At 40.5% G+C, this 20,886-nt stretch overlaps 2 protein-coding genes across 2 annotated transcripts in view; one reads left to right on the top strand and one right to left on the bottom strand.

Annotated features, from left to right (window-relative positions):
* ACYP1 (acylphosphatase 1) overlaps positions 1-20,886 on the top strand; it is a 428,968-nt gene that overhangs the window by 173,423 nt on the left and 234,659 nt on the right. The gene's annotated exons all lie outside the window — the stretch shown is intronic.
* Positions 1-20,886, bottom strand: part of TTLL5 (tubulin tyrosine ligase like 5) — a 132,779-nt gene that overhangs the window by 83,315 nt on the left and 28,578 nt on the right. The window contains 10 exon segments of the mRNA XM_061367422.1: positions 1,177-1,459; positions 2,475-2,620; positions 3,557-3,595; positions 4,227-4,289; positions 4,897-4,988; positions 5,348-5,462; positions 8,279-8,319; positions 10,464-10,552; positions 11,355-11,416; positions 12,910-12,991. Of these exon segments, the coding sequence (XP_061223406.1) occupies positions 1,177-1,459; positions 2,475-2,620; positions 3,557-3,595; positions 4,227-4,289; positions 4,897-4,988; positions 5,348-5,462; positions 8,279-8,319; positions 10,464-10,552; positions 11,355-11,416; positions 12,910-12,991 (1,012 nt within the window).

Below are 20,886 nucleotides of genomic sequence, written 5' to 3'. Positions count from 1 at the left end.
GGACAGTGTCAAACGCTGCCCCAGAGCATGAAGTCACCAGAAGCCTTACTTCTGTGGGGAATCCCAACAGCACTGGGTCCTGTGCAAGATTCTGCCACAAACACCAGAGCGAGCTTACATTCTTGGCAGAAGTCAGTTCTGTAAATAGGTATATGACAGCACTGCTATGTTCATCCTCAAAACAGGTTTCAGAATCTTCCCTGTCACAACAGCAAACATCCTTGCCACAAGAAGACATCAGAACAATTCCAAAATCCATTTGAAAAATCATAAATCCTCTCAGAAACTAAGCTAAGAAAGAACAAGAAACAATCTTTTTCCCTACCTTTGGACATTTTTCACAAAAAACAATGCTGCTTCTCATCTAGAAGATGTAAAATACTCGTATACAGATTATATATTATCACTCTTTCCTTTTGCCCTTCCTGTCCACTTGCAGATAGATAGTTTTACTATCCATATTTCATGGGAGGACCATGCTTCCAAACATCTAGTAAGACCCTGGTTGGTGTTATCCTATAGAATCCCCTCCAGCACTTCTCTTTTTTCTCAAGCACCAGAGCCCTGCATCAGAACATAATCTGTTCCATACTGTCATACTCAACAGCAGGCAATAAGATGTTTCAGTAGCTTGTCACTCTCAGATGACCTCCTACCTTGCTCTCAGAAGGTGATTGAGCAAAGATTATTATCAGAGGTGAAAACGCCAACACCATAAATAAGAGCACAAAAACGAGACAACTAATGTTATGGAGAGGTAGCCAACATTTCTTGGATAGTTTAACTTATGTTTATACTCCCTTCTTTGTAAATGCAAAGAAAGAAAGATAAATCTTACAATTCAATAGCAGGCATCTTGCATTAAGACAGGCATTTAAGAAGCCCGATTTGACCAAAGAACAGCTTGCAACACCAAATTAAAGAATAGCAATGGCAACTATGGCTTATCCATTATACTGATCCAACATGTAAACTGTCAGTCTTTGCAACTAATCTCCCTCCTGTGCCAACTAGTTAAGGCAGCCCACAGTTAAGACAAAAATCCAGACCCCTTTCTCTAGGGTCCATTTATCTCCTAACACTCAATCATAATGTGGCACTAAGTATGCATCCCCCATATTTTAACCAGTATTAGCTGCAAGTCAAAATTCAAGGCAACATGCAGAAATCTCTCACCTCAGGTTTCCATGCTTTTGAAGAGTTTGCAGCAAGTTGATCTGAATGTTTGTTTTTTGAGGAAATAGCTCTCCTTCATCTCCAGGTTTCTTGTCAAGCTTTTTCGGCAACCTCTCCTTACTAGCAGTTCTCACCAAGTCAGAGAGCTTTGGCTTACTTTTCACCTCACTGTCCAAAACAGAGCCAACAGTTCTATCTAGCTCATCTTCATCTGTATCTACCTCCTCTTCTTCCCCACCTTCTGCATCTGACTTGAGGGACAACTTTATTGGTTCTGATGTCCCTGCAGTAGAAGAGAAATTACCTATGCTCGTTAAGAAAAAAGTAAAAAGTTGGAAAGACTACCCTGCTATTTATGCCCTTTGGTTTACCTCTAAACTCTTTCCTGCTAGGACAGAACACAGCTATTTTAGAATAGCATCTTAACTATCACTGCCCTTTATTATTCTATCTTTCTGCTTGTGTATCAAAGAGTTGAGAAATCCCTTTTCACAATATCAGAGAAGACATACCACAAGTCTTGTATTAAATTTACAAATGAAAAAAATAATTAAAGAAACAAAGGCATTTTCCTATATTTTATACTGATTCTTACATATGTATTGAAATAGACTCATACTTGACATATATACTAATTTTTTGTAATTTTGTGTCTCAAAAATACCAAAGCTATGAAATCTAAAACTTCCACATGTGCCAATAAAGATCACACACATTAACACAGCACCAAAATAATTTATAACATACAAGCTCTCTCATTGCAGTCAGTATCGCATAGCTACTAGAAAGAGTTTAGGTAACGGCTTCAGGAAGAGCCACTTGGGAGGATCATTTGCCTCTGTACCATTTTAAGATTTTCCTATGTCAGACTGGATAAGAAGGATTTCTCTCTTTCCAACAGCTCAGAGACACTGCTGTGTAGGAGAACCAGCCTGGAACCTCCTAAGTTTTCATCTTTCTTTGAAAAGGTGGAGGACTGTAAAGGCATACATTCTGTTGATTTCTTGTAACCAAAATGCAACTACAAGATCATCTTCAAGAAAATATTGATTATCTTTAGTCATTTACACAGGCATGTGGAATGGTGGGAATGAAATTCCAGGCACTAAGAAGGCATGAAGCTTGTAAGAGGAATGAAAACTATTAACATTTGACATGAGAACTACTAACTTCAACCTCTGAAACCCTTTAGGGACTGCAAAGGCCACAACAAACTCATTCACACACATTTCAAATGAAAAAAGTCCTTGCTTATTTGGTTTTGACTGGCTGCTCATCTAAGACGTAGCCATGCATACCTGGTGATCCTGTCTGTGCTGCTTTAGACTTGCCATTGCATCGCTGGCGCTTTCGTAACTCCAGTGAAACAAGCTTTCTCTCGTAAAAGAGAGCATGAGAGTCTGTAGCTTCCAGCCTCATATCCAGCTTTTCATTAAGACCTGCTCTGGGAAGTATAATACAGAGACATCCTCAATCTCCCTTTATACTTTTCTTCCTGATGACAAGAGAGACTTAATAGATTAATTTTCTTCAAGAAACAGTTTTCCTGACACGGGGAAGAAGTAATTATGATCAGTCTAACTTTGCTCTATTTAAAGCCTGCGAATGTTTGAAGCGAGTCTTGGAAGTACTTTATAGAACATCATCTCAAAGCCTCAAAATGTACTTATCTATTGTCATGCTTTCATGATTGAGCAGCTTCTGTCCATTATGCAGCTCAAGCACAGTTAATAAGGAAAACTGAATTTGAAGAGTACAAAATCACGGAGGGGAGTGGGAAGACAGCACATGGATCCTAGTCCAACCTTCCAAACCTTTTACGTAGCCAGCTTGTTATCCATTGTTTGCTCAGAGTTAAGAATTTTAAAACAATCTAAATGAAAAATTACAACCTTTCTACAAGTTCTGCCTAAACCAAGGGAGAAAGAGCCCTGACAGATTCCTTAAGCAGAACAAACATAACCTTCTGCCAGTGCACAAAGATCCAGCAAAGTGCTCTTTATGATGTAAATGGAACATCCCCGGAAAACCCCGTTGCTCCATTTATCTTTCAGATCTAGCAAAGTGAATACATGGGTATATGAAATCCAAAACCCTCATGCATTACAGGATCTTCAGAGAAAACTCAGTGATGAGGTTCATCAATACAGTAGGAATGCCAAACTAGGAAGCCTAAAAGGAGCAATTTTACGATCCAATACAACAAAACTTAAGCTCTCCACATGTTGGGATCCCTATGCTCACTGTATTTACTTTTATAAAATTAGTTTGATAGATACCAGATAGAAAAAGTGTTGACTGAAGGCTTGGAAAATGAAACTGCAAAATCTAAATTTAGAATAAATCCTATGAAGTACAAATTATTTAAGAAGCGATTTACCGGCATCTCCCAGTGGGGAAGTCTCTTTTCATCTTGCCCCTACAAAGGGAAAAATGGCAAAAATTACCTTCTGACTGGATTAAAATGCCTCCAAAGTCTTTCATAAGCACAATGAAAAGGTCACATTTACAGAATTCCTTGTGAGTTCCATCTTAAAGAAGAAAAAAAAAAAAAGAAAAAAAACAGCTCCAAAAGAGGAAATCTGAACAGCTCTTCTACAAGTGATGCTTTCGTCTATCTGGCTTAAATTGGAGAAGATGCCATTTGGAGCTACCCTCCAGACACCTCTGTGAAAGTACATAGCAGAAAAAAAAAAAAAAAGAAGTAAATTTCAATGCTTACTTTACATGAGGACAAGCTCTAATGTGACCTTAAATTTGAAACAAAAGGTAAGCAAGGCCCACCTATAATCCCTTCATAAAGGAGCATAGGTGCTTGAAGGTTTTTCATGTCTATAGTAGTATTTTTTGTATTGTTCTCTTTGCCCTTAGATTCAGAGGTGCAACACATAAAACCTCCAGAGTCACTGGCACACAAGAGAAGAGATGTGCAACTATGACCACTCCTGTAAATCAGAGGCTGGTGTTTATAACATCAGATAAATGAGAAATCGATCCTTTTCATGCTGTTTGTGCCTTCTGCTTCCTTCCCAAACAGAAAAACTTTCTACCTGTCCTTAAACAGATGTGTAGCCAGCATGTAGTTCATTGATGTCTTGTATTGTAAAAAGGATCTAGAAAAACAAAATACAGGAGGTTTCAAAATAGAACTCAACACAATGAAAGGCAGCATAATACAGAAATAATAATCTACTAAAAATATCCCAGAAGTGGATTGAGACAATATGCTGTACCATAACAGAAAAGAGGAAAGGAGAAGACCTATCACTTCTCAGCTGAAGATCCTGGTGCGGCAAGAGACACAGAGAAATATCACAGACTGGATAAAACCAGAAAAGCATAACATAGTATCACTCACATGATGAGTCCTACATTGAGCTTATGGCCTAAGGCCAACACACTGTATGCGCAGCTCTAGGATGTAAAAGAAGATAGCAGGAATGGATTATCTGAAGTAAAGACATTTTTATTCTGACAGAAAAGCAACATCAGGAACAACGCTTGACATACAGTTAGGCAAAGAAGCAGCAGTTAAAAACAAGGGATCAGGAAAAAATAAGAAAAACGCATCTTCAACACTGAAATAAACTCTATCAGAACCCTCAATATGTGTCTTTCCAACTGCTAAATCAGTTCACCTACATACATCTAACACAGAATTTCCCTCAACACGGAGTATTGGTGCAACACTAAGTCATCCTATTGGATTCTTACTCTTACCCATAAAGTCCCCATGTTAATGGGGTAGGGAATATCCGGATGAAGCCTCCTCTCCGTTCATTCTCCTCTCTCACTCGACAAAGAACTTTTATCTTCACATAAAAAGAGACAAAAAAAAAAGTAATCCAGCAAAATAGATACAATGAAAAATGAACCCTAAAAAAATCTCTGAGTTTCAGAGGACAAGACTATTACTGCAGTCCTGGGAGTGGGCTGGGTACACATGATATCCTTAAGCAATTTTAATTCTGAAGGAACTGCTCACTGCTTGGAGCACATATGGCATGACTGAGGGTAAGGGAAGTACCAGCAGTGAAATCCAGCAGTTCTATTTCAAGAATTTTACTTCTGTCCATTTTTCATATACATGCACTTGCTCTTTGCTGAGCAAATAACCACACATATTGCTTGAAAGCCAAGGTAAATAAGAGAGATTTAATAGCCTACTTACCTCTTCCATTGAGAGACCTAGCACAGAGGTGCCTTGCCTTCCTGTTACTTTTTCCCTGCCTGAGGGCACTGGGTTTTTCACTTCAGCATCACTGGCAGACAGAGGACGGGTACGCTGTAGAGACGGTATGAACCCAGATTTTTTCCCTTTTCCTCTCTCAACTTACTTCATAAAAACAAAAGTTACATTCCAATTCCAGGACCCCATTCCCAGCAAAATCTACACTCCAGAGTACTACAGCCAGAATTCACAATTTCACACTGCGGTGTTGAAAAGTCCGCACCCCAGTGCGCACTAAGTGTGACTATTCACATTCCTGGTTTTTAGCACAACGAGACTCATGATTCAGGCAGCAGTGGCAATATTTACACCCCTGGCCCCTTCCAAAAAACATGAAACATACCCAAAAGCACCAAAGCCAGGATTTCACACAGAAAAATCCTCACCCAAAGGACATTTGAGTCAGCATTCACACTCACAGGCCCCAAATACACTTGGATTAACACCTCAATGGGACCAGAACCATGATTCTCTGTTCCAGTTGTGTTGCTACACTAGAACAACAGAAGTATAAACCAGTGATGAGATAAAAGTTGTAGGGGAAAAGTGAAAAATTCAGTTCACCACCTGTTATTCTTCTGTTACTATACTGCTGGACCTCAACTTGCTACTTCTTGCACTTAATGGGCAGATCTGCAAGTAAGATCATGCACATTTAAGAAATAAGAAAATACTTTGCAGACAGTCTCTCCAATGTCATTTTTAACCTGATGAGTAGTCCTATTCAATTCTAACAAAAGACAGGAATACAAACTGTCTTCAAATTAGCAGGATTATCGTAAAATCTCAGCAAGACTGAAATCTTTGAACAAGTTCTTAAGCACATTTTAGCTGGTTTTAGGACCAGTTCAGATAAATTGCCTGTTAATGTTATAGAAGAGCCTAGCTAGAAGGTCTTGTGACTTTATAAAAAATTTAAGTTTTCTTTTAGTGCTATACTGAGCAAAGAATGCAGAAAGAGCCTTCTTAATCCAGAAAGAAAAGCAAAGCATGACAGAAATCTTGAACCGGATAAATCCAGGGAATATCCCATGCTGCTCAGATATGACTAAAATTCATGGCAAGATCAGGCTGTACCTTTATTTGTAAGAGCTGTTTCATTAGAAATTGCACATGGCTAGTCAAAATCTTCAGATGAAGCAATTGCAAAAGCAGCAAGCATTGCACTAGAATGGGTTACACTGCAATGACCAACACAGAAAGATCCAAAAAGAAAACAGATATAGCAAGTGCCAGCTGAAACATTGTTAAGCATTAAATCTTAAGCTTTTTAATCTCCTCCTGCTCAGTAAACTCCTGCATGGTAAACTCCTCTTAAAAACCATTTCCTGACACTATGATAACAATCATGTGAGAACTGCTGCTCAAAGATAATATTACACTAAAGTTTCCATCTTACCAGATGATCTCTTCTACTAAGAAAACTCCCCAATGAAACAATCTCCAGAATCTCAATACAATGGAGATAAGGGCATTGATTACAAACAGAAAATTTATGCCTATGTATTGGCAGCTGTGGTTCCTACAGCTGGCAAAGCTCTGACTCCTACCTGAAAGCAAACTACACTACGTCAAAATGCTAGAGAAAAACTAACTTTACTGAACTTCCTGCACAGTTTTTTCAGTGTTTCACTACAGAACCCTCTGGCTGCAGCACAGAAATGTCTCCAACTTCACAAAGATTTTGTTCCCTCTTTGACCCAGCTTATCTTTAGAAGTACAGATAAATCCAACCATTTTGTTTTATCTCCAAATTCTGCAAACATCTCTGGTTCCCATATCACCATTATAATTATACTAAGCACTGACAGCAGTTGGTGCAAAGACCCTTCCTATTCTTTGTGAAACCTCATTATTCAATAAGACTCTCTTCTCAGCTAACCTGTCCTCAGCTACACTTCCACATAATGACAAATGGCAGTGCATAGAATTAATTAGGTTCTCAAGATGATTCCATCTGTCCTACCTTCATTCCTGCTGAGAAACCTCAAAAAAAGTCAGAATCATCACTATTACATTCATACAGAAAGCCTAGCAGCAAAACAATGCCTACTGTGTCCCCACACAGTCAGGTGCTTAAAATTGTAAACTAACATTGATTTGTCCATATGGCTTGAAAGGAGGGTGCAAAATACAACATTCAGAAACGTGGATCAGTTTGAATTATGCTAACAGTAGTTCTACGTTTTCCATTACCTTCAATAAATCATTCTTACCTTTATCTATTTTGACCCAGCTCACTCTCAAGTTTTTGCAGTTTCCTGCAGATGACTGTCTCACATAAAATAATTACTTCTCTTATGGGGCCTCCTAAATTCTGCCAATACAGATTCACCTGTGCCGTCCATATCATTCAGTCTCATTTCATCCCCTGTAGCACACAAGACAAAAATTCCTCCTCCCATTTGATGTGACACTCCTATTTGCTGCTGTTCTCATCAGTTTTTGCACTTTCCCTTTCAGTGACCTACCAAATCCCAAACACTGTGCTACCACTGTCTTCATCATTTGATGACCAAAATGACAACTTTATCTTTAAACATTTATATCCAAATTCTTTAAAATGCAGTTCAGAAATACTTGTAGGCTTAAAAACTTTAAGGGATTTAACCCAGCTGATCTTGGCTCTCAGCACACATCACCCACTCTTTTTTTTAAGCTGCTGGAACAGATGTAAATGTTTTTCCAACCTTTGCTCTTGCCACATGGAAACATATGCCAGCACTCAGCTATCTCCTCTTTTCTTCCTCCACACCCAGGCCACTTAGCTGAAAAATATGTTTTGGGACCAACTGCACCAAAAGTATTGTACAAGGTAATATTTGAAACTGCATCCCTTATACTGGTGAAGGGAGCTGAAGAGCACTTATCAATTTAGTATTTGCTGTTTGGGATTGCATAGACACAGGACACTGCAAGAGACACACAAAGAGAAATAAAAACCTCATGTTCTCCAAGACACTATCAGCACCGCTCAAGTTGCAGAGGAGTGGTGAGTACCCGAAAGTAAAAGGATATAACTGAAGTCCAGAGATACAGCTAATAGTCTCGACCATCTCAGTGCAGATCTTTTTTATATTCTCCACAAACGTATTCTGTCCCCATTAAAATGCTGCACTAATCCTAGCCTCAGATGTGCTCAACTGTACAGAATTCATCTGGGCATTTACATCATTTTCAAACACACAAAAAATAGCTCTGCAGAATGGATGAATTAATTCTAATGACCAAAACTCCTACATTTTTAAGATAACAGTTAGAGAAAAATATTTAATAGCTATGTATTAAGGAGAAACAGGTGTAGAAATATCAGCAGAATGTCAAAAAGTACCCTGTATTATTTATCTGGCATCAGGTCTACAAGCAATACCAGTGTAATGACAGTAGGAGGCTCAAAAGAAAACTATTATGATAGGTGCTTAGATTTTTCTTGTGTTTGGTAGTATTCAGGCTGTCTTCCTCCTCTCCAATGCCCAAGAGGAGCAAATGATGATTCTCAAGAGACATATCTACCATTTCTAGCTGTAGAACTGCCAACTTCTTGTCTACAGTTGGTCTATACAAAAGAGGTTGAGGTCTCTGTATTGCTTAGCTTACGATTAATTGAAAGAGCTCCTACCTAAATAAACAATAAGTTACAAAGGAAACAGCCAAATTGTTAATTTCCCCAGAGGGAGAAATGCTCAGAGGGTCAAACCAAAGAAATTGCACAAAGAACTTGCAGTCCAGTCTTGTGAAACTCAGAAAACAACTATCTCATGACCAGGAACACTGGGCATTAAAGATGCCCTACATGAATGACCAAAACTTCAGACATCATGAAGAAATCAAGAAAAACAAGAGGTTCAAAGCAGCCTTTGCAACTGAGAATGGGAACAGAAATATCAAAGATCCAAAATCCATATCACTCAAGGCTCTGTACAACCTGGCCTTCAAGTTAATCCCATCTCATAACCACTGTTCTGTCGTATGAATCTTTGCATATTCTAACTGCCCAGACCTTACACCTATTTGTGGGGTTTTTTTAAGCAAAGTGAAAGTTTAAAGCCACATTAAAATTCAATGCTTCCCAATGGCTTCATTTTCTAAGAATGCCTAATTTTTATTTTTTTTTTCAGATAAAACATGCAATCAGACCCCAAAGATTTGTCATTACTCTGAAAGAGAAGGTCACTTTTTCTATATGGTTCCCAATTTATCTAACATACATTTTGTCTGTCACAAAGAAGACCTTTAAGGTCATAGGGATCTGTATGGAACCATATCTATTAAAATGGCCTTAGAAGCTTTGGACTCAGCCATGCATCCTGTACTCAAATCTCAATTTGCAAACTATTCACCTCTCTCACTGTGAGCAAAGACTCCGAGTTTTAAAAGAAGCAAAATGTTGCCATTTCTGTGAGTTTTCCCTATACGAAAATGGACAACATATTGGTACTCTTGTCACTGAAAAAATTACTTTTCATTTCCTAATTGAACTCCACAGCCATTATGCATGTCCCTCACAGGAACATATTCGTCAGCTGCACAGTGTGCCAAGATAACAGTTTGCCTATTTACCTGAGAAGAAATGCATTTTAAAGTCCAACATGGGACTTTCCCTACTTTTTCATGTAATTTCAGATTGGTTTGGGTTGGAAGAGACCTTACAGATCATCTAGTTTCAACCCCCCTGCCATGGGCAGGGACACCTTCCACTAGACCAAGTTGCTAGAAGCCTCATCTCCCCTGGCCTTGGACGCTTCCAGGGATGGGGCAGCCACAGCTTCACTGGGCAATCTGTTCCTTATATCTAATCTAAATCTATCCTCTTTCAGTTTAAAGATGTTACCCCTTGCCCTGTAACTGCTTGCTCTCATAAAAAGTCCCTCTCCAGCTTTCACAAAACGGAAGTGGCTGAACAGCCCATAGCCCAGGTGGATCTGCTGAGTCTCTTCTGTAGTTATGCTAGAAACCCAGATAACCTTACTCACTCACTTTTTCTCCCACCTGTGAGCCAGATTCAATGAGAATAACTTCCCTGCTATTCTCCTCAGCTCTAGCTGAATTAACTTACCTGCAGTTTCTGATACAGATGTCTCCTCACAGACTCAGATGAACAATTGTCCCGGCTTGAGTGTTGGCTTGGATCCTGGCAGACAAAGCCTGTGGGCATCAGAGGAGCCACGTAAGAACTTCAAGTCAGGCAAACCCTGAAATATAAACCTAGCATTCCTGTTAATTTATATGCATGACCGTCCTGTCCAAGGACCAAAAATAATACTATTCCTTTCTACACCATGCTTTGTTTAACCCCAAACTTTACACTGCATCACACTTTTTTGATTAACACTGAAACTTTCTCTCAAAACCAAGTTACTGAATAGCAGCGTAGAGATGGGGTCTGTTTCTTAAACTGCTGAGCAGGCTACCTTATAACAATTCTGCTTCTTTCAGTATGGGGGTAAGTTGCATCAAATAACCAAAACGTACGAGGGATGCCTAAAAGGTGCTATGCACGAGACAGTCATGCAGCTTTCACAATCATGACTCCTAACATATGCTAACCAGAATCCACACAACCTACCTAAAAAAGAAAAATAAACCCAAAAAACAAAGAACCCCTCCCAAAAAAAACCAAACAAAACAAACAAAAAACCCAACCAACCAAACAAACAAAAAAAAACAACAACAAAAAAACCCACAACCAAACCCCACCACACTAATTAAAGAGAAACAGCAGTATCTTCAAATACTGAACTAGGGACTCTATATACCACCTAAACATCACAAACAGACAGATTATTCTGAAGCAGAAATGTACACATACGACACCCCAGTGCTAAATATAGATGTACTCCTTAACTGGAGCTCTCCTCTATTATACAGTAATAAAATTCAGCTCATAAAGCTATCTTTTCTTGGTTCTAATGATGGGAAGATTGAAGGAGCTTTTTGTTACACTCACCTACAAGGGTAAACATATCTGAGAGCATGCTAGCTTTGATCTTCAGATCCAAAGGAGCATCACTACCCCCACATGCAACAAAGGACAACAGGCATTACTTATCTGGCATTAAATGAGAGGAATGCATCAATATCTCGAGACATCTTCCAATCCATTTTTTTTTTATTGGTCCTTGACACAGACATAATCAACATGGGAAGAAAACTATACGATTTTCACACCAATAGGTAAAGATTAATCTGTTTCCATTTATCCTTTTTCGCCACTTTAGTCTTCTAATGCAGCAACATGCCACCTTGTTTTAGCTCTGCTTGGCTGGAAGCATTTGCTTTGAATGCATCTATATGACATTTCAGGAAGCAGGTAGAAGCTGCTGTCACAGAATTATTAAAAAACACAATTACCTATGCCTCTTCCACATAATTCATATAATCAGGCAGGTTAGTTCTAATGGATGACAAAAAATGATTAGGAAAGGTGATAAATATGAAAAAGTCAGACAGTGGGTAAAGATGGGATGCATTTATAATTTTATCCAGCGGAAAAATCAATGGATACAGTTCAGATCAGACAGACAAAGTTTGATTCCTTGGAAGCAGAGAAATCAGCCATGTTCTGCAGCACAGTGATAGATGCCAGCAAAGAAAAATGCCAAGCCTGGACAAACAGAATGGCAATCATAAAGCAAGAACAAAGGATGCAGATGTGACTTATAGTTTTAAATAGTAAAGGATGCAAATAATTTGGTGTGTATGCATATAAGCACAACCAACCAAACCAGGAAAATAAATATTGTGGAAACATTTTAGATGCACCTGAAAACAAAAACAGGTACTGTGGAAGGTAGGGTTATAAATGGGGCAGGGGGCAAGGGATGCCTAGAGGAAGGTCAGATATGGCTATTCCAGGAACATTTAACTTAAAGCTTATTTATACCATCCTAACTGAAGTATGACTCACACTACTACAGAAGTGTATGGTGCACTTGTGTTTCTGTAAAGCTAAATAGTAGCCCAGGAAACACACATAGTTGGAGATCTACAAAAAAGAATAAATCCTGAAGTTTCATTAGAGTATGAGTATCAGCATAAGGGCCAAGACAACACTCTTCAGATTTTAGCTAAAGAGAGTACTAGAACAAAAATTTGAGCCCAAACATATATTTATATACTCAAGACAAGCATAATACCTGAACTCTGCTTAGACTCCAAAATCTTAGTTTCTACTCAGCAAAGGAGATTGAAATCCCACATTATAGTCTGGAGAGTTTCAAAATTCATCTATGATGGGAGATTGTGAAGTGTTAACAATTACGATGGATGGTGGAGGAGAAAGAATTAAAAGGAAAATTGAATCCCAACTGGGTTCTTTCAAATTTATTGCTGCAATAAGTTTGTTTAAGCACAGGGAAAAGCAAAGGACTATCCTCCCTGTTAATCAGCACTGGAACAAATACAGGTATTATGAAATCCTAGGCCTTCCTAGGCCCACAAGTTCCAAGGACAACCATCATTAGCAACAGTCCCAACCTCATATTAAACTGTGAATCACTTACCAGGCCAACGATGGGGATAGGTTTACTTCCAACAGCCAGGGCTTGAGAGTGTCATCAATAAGGACATCAAAACCATATAGCTCTGAAAACACAGTGGATATTCTAAGTTTACCTTACTGCACCTTTAAACATTCAGGTAAGGTCCATCATTAGTATCTATCAGGGCATTTCCATCTATATAATTTTATGTTAAATCCAACAAACTCCCTTGGGCTGAACAAATAATAACATTCCACAAGCGGGAAATTTCTTTTCCTTAGAGGCAAGATTAAATATATTCTGTTTGTGGGGGAAAAGAGGGAAGCAAAAAACGTGTCTTAGGAAAGTGTCGCTGTCCACAGAGTGCAGTCCATGCAGAACTCTACTGCTTGTTTTGTGAAAAGAGCAGGTCCAATCCACTTCTTCCACTGAATCCCGGAAACAACAGAGCCTCATCCTTTGCACTTTTTAATGCCTATATTCATTGTGTGAGTCAGCTATAGAAAACCTTGCTTCTTTAAAGCATCAGCTCCTTTTCAATTAGTCCTGTACATGTTTCCCCAATACCCCACAGAAGCACAAGAGTCTTCTCCTCAGCAGCTTCATCTACATGGACAACCCTCTAACTTCTTATCTTACTGATAGCTTGCCACTTTTCAGCCAACCACTGCAGAAATATTTTTCCTTAGTTTCTAAAACATTCATAACATATTACACCTGCTAGATGTGTTCTGCTCTACACAGGTCAGATTGAAGCCAACTTCCCATTCCAATACTGTTTTTAGTATTCACCCTATACACGTTCTCCCTAGTTTGGAAAGAGTTGCAAGAAGGATGCTACATGACAACTGTAAATCAGAAGTTGGCATTAATGCAATTCCCTCTTTCAGCATTAAGAAATAAAGTTAATTGATCATCAGGGCAACTTATGCACGTTTTTTCAAAATGCAGCATAACAGGGTGTTGGCAGAGAAGGAGGATTTCCATGGAATTAACCCGTTCCCTCGTGCTTGGAGTGAAAGCAAGAGAATTTCTTTGCTGCACTGCTTTCCTTGAATTCTGGTCTTGGCCTTTTGTCACCTGCCTGACACTAATGCTGGCTCTGGGGAGCTGGACTGCTTGACAAGATCTTCCTATGCAGACAGCTGTGCAAAAGCTCATGTAGCTTATAATGGGAAGTTAATGAGCTGTGGGGGGACTTGGAAAGGGAGGAAATGGAAGCACAGCAAGTATTGCCTGCTCACTTTTCTAGACTGTGTTGCCAGACGTTGAGTGGGAAGCAAAACAGCAGAGAGTTAAGGGATTGGTTCACTGCAAAGAAATGAGGCTGAATTTACATTTGGCTCTCTTGCTCCCCAGACAGGAAAGGCTGCAGTAGAGGGTAAAGGATGAGGTGGGGATTATAAGTGCAAACAACAGCAAAACATTTTGACCATAAGCAACTTTTGATTATTTCAATGCATTGTTTCAAAATACAGTCTCAGGTTTGGTAAAGACCTATGACTCTAAACAGCATAGCCAGTGACAGGCAGCTCATCCCTGAGGCAGAGAAGCAATGACCAGGCCTGTGGCAGCTGCTGGTCTGGGACCTTCCAACCCCAGTCAGGAAGCAGAGCATTTTGTTTTGACTAGCTGCTGCTTCTTTTGCTGTTGGAAATTCCCTCCCTCTGCCCCTCAGAGGACCTTTGCTAGTATTTTGGCTGCTTTGACTTTGTTCTCCTCTCCTACACTTTTCTCCCTTCCAAACAACTTGCTCTTTAAACCTCCTTCTTTCTCACTCAGTTACTCACTCTGTCCACTTTTACAAATACATATGGGAAACCTCTTGCCCTTAGCTAGCTCTGACCATGCTGCTGTTGCTTTACACTCCTTTCCCTTATTTCTGCCTTGTTTATTAGGACAGTAAGCTCTCTGGAGTATTGCTGTTGACTCAATTCCATTATTAAACACAGAATCTTGTGCCCACTGTAATGCCTTAGATCCTACTAGGAACACTCCACTGCTGCTCCATAATGCCCCAAGTCTCAAATTTTAGGTCATACCTACAACCCCTAGACAGACAGTCTCTGCCAACATCAGGACATCAGAAGCTACACAATATCCATGTTCTAGCAAAAGAATCAAGCCTCGCAGGTTCCCAAATGGGCTTAGCACAAAAGTTTCTCAAGTCTGCCTGGGATACTAGGGCACTAATAGAAGATAAATTACCTGTGGTTTCAGCTATCCTAGAAATGTCTCTTGGCTCTCTTTCACATTTGGAAAATGCACTACCTAGATTAAACATAGAAGAAGTACCCTTTCTACTGTGAAACTCCACTATGATTTGTGAAAATAAAAACATAGGCAGCCCAGAGATGTAGCTCTGGCTACATCTACATCTACAGAGATGTAGATGTGAGCATAGCAAGATCAGAACTATATCCTCTGCAAGTTCCAACTTCAGCAAGACTGCTATTTCCCTCTGTGGGGACAATAAAGAAAGAATGACTGAAAGACAAAAAGGGTGTGACCAGGAGGTCAAAGGAGGTGATCCTGCCCCTCTACTCTGCTCTCATGAGACCTCACTTGGAGTATTGTGTGCAGTTCTGGTGTCCTCAACACAAAAAGGACATGGAATTGTTGGAACAAGTCCAGAGGAGAGCCACGAGGATGATCAGGGGACTGGAGCACCTCCTGTATGGAAACAGGCTGAGAAAGTTGGGGCTGTTCAGCCTGGAGAAGAGAAGGCTGCATGGAGACCTCATAGCAGCCTTCCAGTATGTGAAGGGGGCCTATAAGAATGCTGGGGAGAGACTCTTCGTTACAGACTGTAGTGATAGGACAAGGGGTAATGGGTTCAAACTTAAACAGGGGAAGTTGAGACTGGATATAAGGAAGAAGTTTGTTACTGTGAAGGTGTTGAGGCACTGGAATGGGCTGCCCAGGGAAGTTGTGAATGTTTCATCCCTGGTGGTGCTCAAGTCCAGGTTGGACAGAGCCTTGGGTGACATGGTTTAGTGTGAATTGTCCCTGCCCATGGCAAGGGGGTGGGAAGCAGATGATCTTAAGGTCCTTTCCAACCCTAACTATTCTATGATTCTAAGATGAACAAGTGCTTCAGGCCTTGGCAATGGCAGGTTTATGACAACCCACCTTGCACCATTACTGTTATTAAGGGAAGAATACGAGAAACTAAGATATAAAGTTTCTGCAGTGCTTTCCCTTGCTCCCCTCCTCTTGGTACTACAGTCCACAAGAACATGTTTCACCCTTGCAGCTTGCTAAAGAGACTGGAATTATCTCAGGAGCTGTTGCCAAGACTGAGCAGAAACAGCCTGTTTCTCCCCTCCAACCCCCATAGAGAAGTGACTGCTGACCAAGCTTCCCATCCTCCCAGAAGGACTAGCTTCAGACTGAAGTCTAAAAGCAACAATTCAGCCAGAGATTTTTTTGCTGATGTCACTGAGACTAAGAGAAAGGCTAGAGACATGGCCTCAAGCTTTCTAGCTCTGGTTAACTACCATATAGTCTAAGTTTGTCTTACAATCCTGTCAAAGACTGCAGTGTCCCTCCCCAAAGAATTTACTACAGCCTGTAAGTCAAGAAATTTAGTCACAAGTGTCTGGTAGCACAACCAATGTTTTCATGATTTTGTGTAGAATGAACAAGCTCAGCTCCTAGATGGTGGCTAGAATTCTGGTCTTTATTTTCAGCTTGTTCACTAAAGAAAAAGGAGCAGCTTTACTGCAAAGCACATATTCTGCAATTGAATGGAGGTAACCTGAGGTTATGAAGGGATACATACACATATACACTGAAAAAAAGATGCACAGCATGCAACTCTTGATTTGGCAATAAAAACAAACCAATTGCCTCACTTTAAGCAGAAGTATATTTACAGACAATCCCCTAATGTGAGGAACTATACCTGTGCCCCTGAAATGCAAGTCTTCCCTTGTTTTTCCTTACTTTCTCTGTGCTTTAAATACAGGTATCATGCAGACCATGCCTGTAAACAACATGTATCAAGGAGCCCAAGTTAGAAAAGTTAACTGTGCTATGGTTTCATCCAAAGCAGCTATCAGTCAGTACAATGGAGGAAGACTTCTAAGAGTATAGTGAGGGACATCCTGCTTTGTGGAACATATTGCCAAAGTTGATGCTTTAGAGACTACATAATATTTTGGAAATGAACTCCACCACTTTACCAGTCACTCAACTCCATCACTTTATTTAGTGATGATACTGTACGTGCTTCAACTCTGGTAGTTGATCTTAACAGCTATGGGGACATGAACAAATCTACATCTTGGAGGCTATCACAGTCAGGTCCCTGATAATTCCTGTTAATCTAGAAAAGGACAGCATAACAATGTAGGCTTTAATAAGCAAAAGGCCACACTGTCATATCAAATAGCAGAATAGAAGCCTCTACTCTGGACACCAAAGGCTTTGGGGAAAGTACTGGTGCTGTTGGCTTGTGTGAGAATTTGCCTTGCACTCCAAATACTACAACTTAACTCCCTTTCTGAGAACGCTTTATTTTGACAGAGGAAGGCTTTATCTCTCAGTGTTGTTATAGGAAAGGGCCCAACAAGAGGGGACAGAATTATTTCACATGTTGGTGTTCTTGCCTGCTCCACAAGATGCAGCCTATGCCTTCCAAAGTCTGTCATACTAGTTTGGCCAAATGTGTAATTACCTCATTTAGAGGCACTTTCTCTATAATAGGTAATCAGAGAAAATACATCACTTATGACTTCTCAAGCTTTTTTCCTACTTCTGAAGTCTGAAGGACACTTAATTACATTCCCAATAAGAGTCTTCAGAAGTGAAATTTCAGGATGCCTACATAGAATCATAGAACATCTCAAGTTGGAAGGGAACCATATAGATCAGAGTCCAACTCCCTGCTCCTCTTAAGATTATCTATAACTAAATCATACAACTAGGAGCATCGTGCAGATGCTCCTTGAACTCTTGACAGGATTGGTGCTGTGATCGGTTCCTTGAGGAGCCTGTTCCAGTGGCTGACCACCATTGCAGAGAGGAACCTTAACCTAGTATCCAATTGGAACTTCCACTGATGCAGCTTCATTGCATTTCCTAATGTCATATTGCTGGTCACCAGAGAGAGGAGATCAGCACCTCCTCCTCCTCTGCCCCCTTGAAGTTGTAGACTGCAATAAGGTCACCCCTCAGGCTTCTCTTCTCCAAGCTCAGCAAGTCAACTGACCTCAGATGCTCCTCCTAATTCTTTCCCTTGAGACTTTTCACCTCTTGGTTGCCCTTCTTCTATATAAAGCACTACTTTCTTTTGTGAAGATTACAGTTGGGCTTATCACCTATGCCAAAACCAGACTCAGAATCATCCTTCTACTCTTAAATCAGAAAAGCTAATTAGGCTATCTTCAAGGCTAACATCAAAAAACAGGTGTCTTAAAGCAAATTGGTCTGCCTTTATAATCCTAGTCTTACAAGGTAAATAAATTAACACCCATGAAGGAGAAAGTTCTTCAACCCAGCATGCAAGATCATAGTGAGTGAAGACACTACCATCTCAGTAAGCACCTCTGGACATCACTTAGCTTCCCTTATGCCACTGAGGAACAGACAAGTAGATATGTTGCTATTTGTTCTTCGGCAAACTTAGGTGGCCAAATTTAAGAAAACGTAGTAGCAGGTGGATCAAAATGAAAGCAAGCTGACTCCATAGATACATGAGGTGAAGGAGAAAGAGAGCATGTTTCCTGAATTCATCAGCCCAAGCTTGTCTGATTTCAAGCTCCTAAACTCCAACAATCTTAGCCCCAGGCAAAGGTTGGGGCTAGGAGACAAGAATAACCTGGTGTTCCTTACCATGGATGTTCTATCTGCTAAAGACCCTAATGTCACTACATGAACCAAATAGCATGTAGAAGACAGAATGAGAAGCCAGGGATATTCCAACTTCAGTAATACAAGTCTACTGTTAATAAGTTGACAATGCTTGTCATTTCTTTATGGATGTTTTTGGAGGAGTCAGTTCTTCTGAAGTCTGCAATTCTAAGTCCAATTACCTTGAGAAAAAAAAACCTGGTGCTACCAAGCACCCTACTCCTAACAGGAGCTATCACTAGAAGATCTATCCCTTGAACTTGTTTTACCTTTCAGGCTTAGCTGACACTTTTGTTAAATTCTGAAGATACAGTAATATTACAAAATCTACCTTGGCATCATCAAAAGGCTGAAAGGTAGAGGGCTCCTGAACCTGAAGAAGCAAAAGGACTCTAAGAACAACCTTTTTCAGATTCAAAATGGCATCTTTACATATTGGCTTTAAAGCAAAGACTGAGCGTAGGGAATACCTGTTCTGCTCTTCCTTGACATGTCATCCATGACAGCATAAAAAGGAGATGTGTGTGGTATATGTATGGCTGATGTAAGTCTCTTAAGCAGAGACTTACCTATACTCATGTCAAGCAAGTCTGCATAGAAATTCCTTAAGTATGTCAAATTCTACTGCCCCGCAAAATTCATTATGGAACAGGCCATTCCCCCAAACAGGACAACTGCTACTACTAAGGAAATTCAATGCTCATGAACAGCAGACACAGATGGTTGAGAACTGGTGATTACATACAAATGAAGACTTTATTTAAGCTTTAGGTCCAGGTCAGCACTCAAGTAGTACAGTAATTTATGGTTTGCTCTACACCATTTTAATGGAGATGTGATTAGAAGCATAAAGTCCAGAGTAGCTAAGCAAAAAACTCATTGCTTCTGTGGGATCAGCATGACTATTATCCTATCCTGTCCTGCTGTCTTGATTTCATAAGAGTTCAACAGCGTCATGGCTGGGTTGACTAGAACTGGGAACGGAACTGGGGACTTAGATCTACAGCTTCTTCAGGCTCATGCTTCAGTGATTACAGAAAACAGTGCTACACTGGACACTAGCAATAGGCCACACAATCAGGAAAACTGTGGATAACACCCTCTATAAGCAAATGGGAGCAGCTTCATGCTTGCTGGTCCTGGTCCTCATGGAGGACTTAAGCCACGCTGGTATCTGTTGGAGAGACAGCACAGTAGGCCTCGAGCAATCCAGGAGGTTCCCTTGAATGTGCTGATGACAACTTCCTCATGCAAGTGAAAGAGAAGCCAACAAGGAGAGGTGTTAGATCTTGTGCTTACAAACAGGGAAGGGCTGGTGGGGAATGTGATGCTCCAGGGCAACCTTGGCTGCAGTGATCAAGATATGGTGAAATTCAAGATCCCCAGGGCAGTGAGATGGGCAAGGAGCAAGAGAACAGACATTGACCTCCTCAGGGACCTGCTCAGTAGGGTCCCGTGGGATAGAGCCTGGAGGGCAGGGGTGCCTAAGAATGCTGGCTGATATTTAAGGATCACCAACTCCAAGCTCAGGAGCAATGCATCCTGACAATAAGGAAATGAGGCAGAAATGCCAGGAGGCCTCCACGGATGGACAAGGAGCTTCTAAGCAAACTCTGAAGAAAAAAGGAAGCTTACAAAAGGTGGAAGTGAGGGCAGGCAGCCTGGGAGAAATATAGGGATATTGTCCAGGATGCTAGGGATCAGATCAGGAAAGCTAAAGCCCAGACAGAATTTTGAGTCTGGCCAGGGATGTCAAAGATAACAGGAAGGGCTTCTATAGGTATGCTGCTGCCAAAAGAAAAACTAGGGATATTGCAAGCCCTCTCCGGAAGGAAATGGGAGACATGGCTACCATGGATTTGGAGAAGGCTGAGGTTCTAAATGACTTCTTTGCCTCAGTCTTCAATTGGTAAGTGCTCTAGCCACACTGATCAAGCCATGAAAGCCATGTAAGCCATGTAGGGGCTGGGAGAGTGAAGACCTTGGGCCCACTGCAGGAGAGGATTGGGTCAGAGATCATCTTCAGAAACTGAATGTGCACAAACCCATGGGACCCAATGAAATTCATCCATGGGTCCCAAGGGAGCTGGCAGGTGAAGTTCCTAAACCACTCTCCATCATATTTGAAAAATTATGGCAGTC

Source organism: Neopsephotus bourkii, unplaced genomic scaffold, assembly GCF_033783945.1.
Source record: "Neopsephotus bourkii isolate Nb327-2 ecotype Australia unplaced genomic scaffold, CSIRO-AGI_Nbou_v1 NB_1376, whole genome shotgun sequence".
Lineage (NCBI taxonomy): Eukaryota > Metazoa > Chordata > Aves > Psittaciformes > Psittacidae > Neopsephotus > Neopsephotus bourkii.
The sequence above is the reverse complement of the archived record's forward strand: the minus strand, read 5'-3'. Positions and strand labels throughout refer to the sequence as shown.